Here is an 8,313-nt window from a genome sequence, read left to right as displayed (position 1 = left end):
TAAGGAAATATTGAATTTCTTAACCTGATTTTCAGCATAATTTCGCAAAAATGCCCACAAAGGAAATAATTAATATAACTTAATAATAAAGAGCACCAAATACTTCATCAAGCATGCTTCTGTACAGCAGTTACAAATAGTTGGGTTAGCAGGCGGGAAAGAAAACCCATGGTGCCTCTACTGGGCCAGCAAAAGTAGGGTGGTAAAACATCAGTGTAACACCACCTGGATTTCCTAATTACTCTAGTTGTTAAATTGGAAGCCTTAAGACAAGTACACATATTGTAAAATGTATCTTTAAAATACAGAAAGTAAAAGGTACCCAAGAATCAAAGATATATCAGTACCCAATACTGGAAAAATGAGAAACAGCAATTAATGCAAAAACCTAAAAATTACAAGATAAAACAAGTCAACTAGGAGCATCAGGGCTGCCAGAATCAACTTTTCTGCCAGGGCTCAAGGGCAACATCTGAAACAAATAAAATAAAAAATGCAAAGAAGATACCCCAGAGTCCTTTGGATTTTCTTGATCCGAGACTGGTTTTCACTCTAGTGTGACAACCGTCCAAGGTAAGTACTGGGGACTTCAGTCTGAGTGTAGTATTTGGTGACACCAGGACAAATGCCTGGGAGAAAAGTTCTGTAACTCTCTTTCTGATGGGTTAAAAAAAAAAGAGGTAGGAAAAATAAAAATGTATACAATGTAGAGATCTCATATGTTATTTTGGTTTGCAGATTTGATAGCTGAGATTAAAAAAAAAAAAAAAAAGGATCTAAAAGTTGGTCCGTTTTAAGATGTCTCACTATACACCTCAAATAATCAGTGACTTTCAAAGAGTTAGACTATAGTGAACTTTTAGCTCCTTTAAAAATTTGTGACATTATTTATCAAAGTTGCATCAATCTTCCATAGACAGAAGGAGCCTCAGAAAGACAGAACACCTATTTCACACATCTAGAAAAACAAAAATTATTTTGGGCCGTACACCAGCAGCTTACACTTACGGTAAGTTTTATAAGCATGCCACGTAACACCAGCGATATTTGTGTCCCAAGTTTAAAACTGCATTTAATGTAATAACTTCACTGGCCCCGATCTGGTCACCAGTGCTCCTCTAACACATTATTTTCATTTACAGTCCGAATCAATTATTTTAAAATGCTACAACATCTGTTCTTCTTTTGATTAAAAACACACTTGACAAATATGTTGTACAATAAAGTTTATTAGCTGTTCTCCTCTTTCTAACAAATGGAATGGATAGTGTTGATAGTTCTTTACAAACCAAAGCTAATTTGGTTGTGTGACTGCCCCGTGACTGCTGTAAGTACATCTCTCTCATAAACAATCAGTTTCAAATAAGCAATGGCAGGCACCAAATAATAGGGGAATTAGAGAATTTCATTACTGAAGGTAGTTCCATGTTTTGGTACAATGTATTCATAACATTCAGCACAGAAGTTTGTGCGTTGCCAATGGAAGATCTGTGGCTATGCAATCCAAGATGAACACGTACAGAAAAATAAAATGCATTGTTGACTCTGAATTCTCCCTTTGGTTAAGACATGCATAGTACAAAGGGGGGAAGGGGGAGACAAACACCTGAAATTCCGTAGAAAAGAGGAGAACTTGCACGTATTTTTTTTTCTTGTAACTAATATTCCCTGGACTTTATGCCCAGCCACCATAGCCCATTTGATTTCTTGTGATTAAGGAAGGTAAATTCTAATTTGTATTTTTATTTAAAACAAAAAGCTAGGAGTAGGTGGTAAAAGAAAAATATATATTTTATATATATATTTATATGTGTGCGCAACTATGTAAAGAAAATAATTCCCATAGTTACAGAGTTTAGTTAAAGAAAGTTTAATATATATATATTTATTATAACAAAATAGGCAGTTATTGTGGGTAAAATAGTCATTAAAATCTGACCCCTAAGAACACACACATTTTTAGGCTATGAATCACTCTCTCATTGCCCTAATGACCATCTCTGCAGCTGTTTTCTGTATTACTGCCAATGGAAATTCGGCATTCCTCTGAAAAATACAAGGTTTCCTAGCACCTAAACATATTTCAGGCTCAAAAAATGTGATGACCATTATCTATAAACAATTTCTGTAAGACACTATAAATAGTGTTTTATGAGGAAGATTAAAAACATTACACATCTTTGTCCCTAGCAATTTTACTGGCAAAAAATGAAAAAATAGATTATAAGAATATCCATATGAAATTATGAAAATGAATATCCCTTGAGGAGTAGTAATGGGAGTTAATGAAAATGTTAACTCAGAATTTGAAAGTTTCTCTCTAACTGCCTGGAAAGAAAAAAAAAAAAAAAAACAAAACAAAAAAACCAAACAAAAAACCCAAACCAAAACAACTGTGAGAGTAGAATTTAACTCGGAAAATAAAACCCGAAATTGATTGCCCTGACCAAACCATGCTATTAAAGCTAAGCGTGCAAAGTTACTCATGATTTACAACTTCCTTGAATACAACTTTTCTTTCAGTTGTTATGAAATTTTAAAAGAATGTCTATAAAGCTTTTTTGAAAAATCTTTGAAAGTTACTTTCCCTTAAACATTAAGGAATTTTACCAAGCAATTCCCTCCCACCCCCACCCCAAACTAATAGCTGGTCAGGCCATTCCACTGTCATGTTAGAAAAATGGCAAACCAACAACACACAATACAAATTATTTAAACTAAGAGAGACACCAAATGTAAAGCATCATGGGAACTGCAGAATGTGATGGTTAGGGTATGAACCACGCTGGAAAGAACTAGAGGCAGGCTCCACTGGAAGGGCTTAGAGTCGTCAGATGTAGTAGGTGATGTCAGTTAGAAAATGAAAAATAAAAATCTGTTTTCATAATTTTTCCTTTGCTGGAACCCAGATGTAAGGCCCAGACTGTTCCTCTATGATCTGTTTCACTTGGTTGTAGATTTCTTCCAGTGTGTCTCCTTGGACAATAGCTGCAAAACATAATGTGGCAATCAGCAATCATCCTTCTCAGCTCCATACAGAAATCAAGACGTTCCAAGCCAAGCTGTTCTTTTTTCTCAGAGCGGCAAGAGAATTTCAGATTGCTGAAGGAACGGACACCCACAGGGATTTCTGGTTTCTGGGCTGGAGTGAATGGTTGTTGATGGTATTGCAGGACACACAAAGCACCATCTCTCCTACTCAGAGGCTTGGGATTACGAAGTGTTTTTTCCTTTACTGCAAGTATACGCATACAACTGAGGAGTGTTTTTTGCATTTCCTAACCATGTTAGGAGTCGATTCGCATCCTCCAGTATTCTATTTGGTCCAACTTTCATGTGTTTCCAACACAACAAGGCAAAACAGAGTACCGGGCTGTCCCCTCATGCAGTCAGTCTGAGGCCTGGCTCAGTGTAATGCAGACTAGTGAACTCCTCAGCTGGATCCTGAAACTTCATAGCAAGGATCCTGAAACTTCATAGCAATCCCATACCTTGGGATTTCTACCTACTAGCACTAGCTTTGCTTTTGGCCAAAACAAGGAGGAACTCATGGAGTTTGTTGCCCAGCCAATAGATTCAAGTTTTATAGACAACAGGCCTCCTTATATAGTTAAAAATGCAATTTATATTCAGATGGTGTAAGTTAGATATATTTTCTCCAAGGCTAGAAAATAATTAGAAAGGAGCCAATATGGATGTGTTCTGACATATCAGAGTAAAGTACGGTCTGGTGAGAATGAGGATGAAGTATGAGTTGTTCTTACCACACTTCAGTCTGAAAATGCAATCACCATGAGACAGCAGCTTCTTTTTAATTAGGATTGCCACCTCAGTGTTGATAATCCAAGAAACAAAATTTAGCATGAAAGATAATTTTGGAGGCAGGTCAGACTCACTCTTTTGTGCATTAATATATTACTGCTGCTTCCAAGCATTGCTTTCATGCAAATTACTTCCTTTTTATTCCTACTCATCATTCCCATCTCTTAAAAACTATCTCCCCATCTGCAGCCCATTGTCACAGGGCCTGTGGGAGGAGGAGGCTGTTCAATTATTACAGCTCAAGTGTAATGTTCACAGCACAAGAGTCCGTTAGAAAGATTCAGAAATGTCTTTGCAATGCAAATAGCCATAAGCTCCAGCATCTTACTTCTCTCCAGCTATATTTAACCACACCTCTTCCAAAGCTCAGTACCCTCAAAACAGAAGATGGATGTGCTCTTCATGTGCTTCAGTGCAAAGTTTAAGTCTATTTAAACTCAACCTGCTGATGAAGTTGATTTCCGTTACCCCACACGATGTGGTATTTTTTAACAGATTAGGGAATGCTCACACATCCTGTTTTACCACCTGACTCATGGGTGGCAGCCTCCAAATAAGCAGTTAAGTGGGATCTGTAACATCTTCAAGTATCTCAAACAGATTCAGAAAAGGATTTCTGGCCTGAACTGGATTATCAAGGACAGAAGTCTGACAACGGCTCTCTCTCTCAACAAGCCTTATACTTCTGAGAAGAAACACGCACCTGAGCACTAGAGCTCTTAAAAAGGCCCATGGGTTTTTGAAACATCTTGAGTTATGTCCCTTGGTTTCCTGAAAAAGTGTCCTATATAATGCCCTGAGAGAAACTGGGAGAATACCAGCTACTAAATAAATATTTAATTGATTTCTATTAAAATAAACTCATTCATTTCCTGAACAATAAACCTGGCACATTTGCAAGTCATTTGGTAAGGGACTCTATAGTATGAAGAATTTGCAATGTATGTTGAGAGTCCCATAACTTTCTGGGTGCAGACAAACAGCTATGGGAAGAGTGGGAGAACTAGATACAGTACTGGGATAAACTGACAGCTGCGAGGTAGCAGAGAGGGAGGGAGGCAGACAAAAAGGGATGGACTCAAGCTGTTCATTGTGTGGGTAGCATACAATGTGGAGAACAGGGCAGCAGGAAGACTGGGGCAGGGAGCCTACTGGTTCCTCTGTCTTCCTCCCATGTGAAGCCACCACCCCTTCCTGTGCCTCTGCCCAGGCGGAGCAGACTGCTGTAGTCACAGCTCTGTCCACATAAGATGTGGAAGAATGAACTGGGCAAAGGAGTCATGTCACAGAAAGGAGGTGAATGGGGCAGCAAACACTGAAACACTGCAAAAGAGAACATAACAGCAAGGGAAAGAGCAAGTGTCTATCTAGGACAGGAATAGAGAAGGCTCTTTTCTGTCCTCCCGAAAAACCTGATTTGATCAATCTCCTCCTACTGCAAGCCACAATGCAAACAATTAGCACAGCTTGAGCGCTTGCAGCCCATCCCTTGCTGTGACAGTTAGGTCCATGGCATACACAAATTTGATTTGCCATAATGCTGTGGTGTCCAATTTCCAGAGGCTTAATTAATTACCATCATTCTTTACTTCCTGCTTTTAAAAAAAATGGAAATTAATCATTTTCTACAGGGAGCTTTGCTGGGCAATCTCAGCTCTGCAAATGAAAAGCTTTAAGCGTACAATATATCAAAAAGCAAACATCTGCATTACAACACCTAGGAAAATGGTAGAAAGTCTTACAGTTTTTAAAACCTAAATTAAGCTCCCAGTAAATTTTTTTATATATTGAATTAATTGATCAAATTGAAATCAGTGTAGAGGTACTAAGATGGCTCTATGCCTCAAAACAATCACAGATTAGCCAGAAAACAAAGTTCAGCCTTACGTCAGCAGTGAGGCAATTACTATTTTACAGCAAGCAATAAAGTTTCAACTCTGGCAAGGGAAGAGTCCCACGTAAAACACACCTGTGAAGTGTTCAGTAAATTCTTGCTCCAGTTTCATGGCTCTCTCAAATGTCTTCCTGGCTTGCTCTTCCGTTAAGCGTTTATTCATTTCCCTGAAATTGAACAAATTATACCTTTAAAAACTACTATAAAATACTTGGAGTCTTTTGAAGTAAGGTTTTAAACTGTTGTTTGAGTATTAACCTTAATAAGAGGCAGTCTCCTAAATGACACACCTAAGCAAAGACTGTAGTGGGAATGAGCTGTTCTGACACGATATTGCATGGAATTTAGCACAATGACATTTGTTCTCAAGCACTTTAATTTGGATTAAAAGTCCCTTCTAAAAGCCCCTAGAAATTAAACTTAGGAAATTAAATATTGTTTAAAATGCAAATATTACAATTGTCTTCGCATAACTTGCAGCTGGCTTTTCAAATACAATGACAGTCTCAAGCAATTTAGCCTGAGGTACTTCACTTTTACTTACATGATATTTTCCACTGCTTTGGGTTTAATAAAAATGGAGATTGGGTACAGCTGGGCAATCTGCAACCTTTTGATCGCATTACCAGAAACATCAAGAATGCAATGTTTACCCTAAAAAGTGAGAGAGAAGGGAAAACGGCACTAAGCAAAGTTTAAGTCACAGGTATGCATAGCTAATAATTCAGAAGAGAAAACATGTCTCCACTGAAGCCAACAAAAGTAGAGCATTTGCATCAATGATATTATGATTTCACCACTTTGGCAGAAGGTCCCACAATGCTCCTCTGGTGGGATCATACATCATTTGAGATGTTCCTGACCCTTCTTCCTTCCTCCCTCCACCAGATGTTGCAGCCCAATCGACAATGCAGAATCATCCAGTGCACCAGCTGTACTTCAACCACACCACCAAAATGTTTGTTTTTTTTTTTTTTTAAATAATTTGAGGATCCTTTGGAGGTGGCCATGTCACAGATGCAGTTTAGAGAAGAGCCAGATGACCTAACTGGCATACCTGAGGAAGTGACCACCTCTGATGGCAGGGAAATATGCCACCATCAGAATTGTTAGATGGAACCGAATATGAGCACTCTCCTCCCCCCAGGTACCACACAATAGAATGCCAAGTTTGAGATGGTAAATGCAATTTATTTAGGCTGATTTTTTTTTTTTTAATCTCTTGAGAAACAAATATAACCTAACTGTTCCTTGGGCAGTTGGAAGACAATGTGGCAGGGCTTCTTTTCTCCCCACCTCTATTCTCCTATTATAAGCAATTTTCCAGCTCTTTGGGATATCTCATCTCAAAGGGTCTTCTGTTTCTCAGCTCCTCTCATCTCTGATACACTCATTTCCACCTCACATGTTTTTATTTCTTTCCTTTCTGAGTAGCATATGAGTAATTTAGCATACCACCATTTTAGAAAGGGATGGGGGGAGAGGAAGAGAAAAACACTGTCAGGTGACTAAAATAAGAAAAGCTTTTTCTTTAGCAGGAGACCAATGTGAATGGCAGAATTCTGTGAGCCAGGGTACAAACCCACAAGCACCATAAAACCAAAGGCTACTCATATCATACAACACGCTTCCTGAACTCCTGGGAGATCATTCCAGGAGGGCCCGTTGAAGAGCAAGGAAGTGACTGCAGTCTGAAATGACTGACACGTTTCTGCTTCCTGGCAGATGAGATCCCTAGGATCATTTACATTTGATCTCTTGCACAACGAAACCATGGAATTTTATGTCAGGAATTCTTAAAGGGGACAGAAGTGTTCTTCCCACATGAACAATACATATCTACTAGCTTTCAACTGATGATAGCTGTTTTCCAGATCCAGTCCATAGATCTGGATGCTGACTGGTATAATTTAAGAAAAGTGTTTGTATGTTCTAGCAGAGTGTTTTACTACATGTGCTGACCTACCCACATCTTTCAAATAGTTTCTCTTTAAATGTGGCACATGCTCTGGGAATAGAGAATTAAGAGCATTACCTGGTCCATTTTCCTCTTTGGGATAAGACACTTGGTATTTGCTGTGTTTGGCCCAACAATTTATGCCAGGTGCCAAAGGATGTTGAGCAAAGGATGGAGGTGATTGCCAGCACAGTAGCTGTACGGAACCTTATGGAATGTAACTGTAACAGTTTATTCCAAATCAATAATGAATGTGCATTAGCAGTGGCCTCAGACACAGAGATTTGCAAGCTGCTAGTGATTCCAAAGAGGATATGAAAATTCCTTTCAAGTGAAGATTTGGAAGACAAGGAAAAGAAACACAAGTACTTCACGATATAATTATCATGTTTTCATCCAGGGAAGCTGTTTTGCTCTTTGCACAGTGCATTTAAACAACGTTTAGTATTATTTTTTAGGTTCTTATTTGCACTGCATCTGATTGAGCAACACAGCACAGCACTCAGTGCCCTTTACATTAACTGAACAATGACATCAAAAAGCATCTTTAGCTGTGTCCATTATAGGTTAGGAAATGAGAGAGATAGGGATCAGCTGGAAGCAGGGGCAAATGACCTCAATTTAAAGCTATTGCAAGAAT

At 38.5% G+C, this 8,313-nt stretch overlaps 1 protein-coding gene across 20 annotated transcripts in view; it reads right to left on the bottom strand.

Annotated features, from left to right (window-relative positions):
• Positions 1-1,211: 1,211 nt before the first annotated feature.
• DLG1 (discs large MAGUK scaffold protein 1) overlaps positions 1,212-8,313 on the bottom strand; it is a 167,231-nt gene continuing 160,129 nt past the window's right edge. For all 20 annotated transcript variants that reach the window (XM_087740989.1, XM_087740972.1, XM_087740974.1 and 17 more), the window contains 3 exons: positions 6,261-6,370; positions 5,792-5,883; positions 1,212-2,988 (listed from right to left, as the gene is read on the bottom strand). In XM_087740989.1, coding sequence (XP_087597115.1) covers positions 2,882-2,988; positions 5,792-5,883; positions 6,261-6,370 — 309 coding nt within the window. In that variant the 3' untranslated portion in view covers positions 1,212-2,881. The remainder of the gene's footprint in view (positions 2,989-5,791; positions 5,884-6,260; positions 6,371-8,313) is intronic.

The sequence above is a fragment of the Nipponia nippon genome, unplaced genomic scaffold (assembly GCF_047370975.1).
Source record: "Nipponia nippon isolate SJK-2023a ecotype South Korea unplaced genomic scaffold, ASM4737097v1 scaffold_7, whole genome shotgun sequence".
Lineage (NCBI taxonomy): Eukaryota > Metazoa > Chordata > Aves > Pelecaniformes > Threskiornithidae > Nipponia > Nipponia nippon.
The sequence above is the reverse complement of the archived record's forward strand: the minus strand, read 5'-3'. Positions and strand labels throughout refer to the sequence as shown.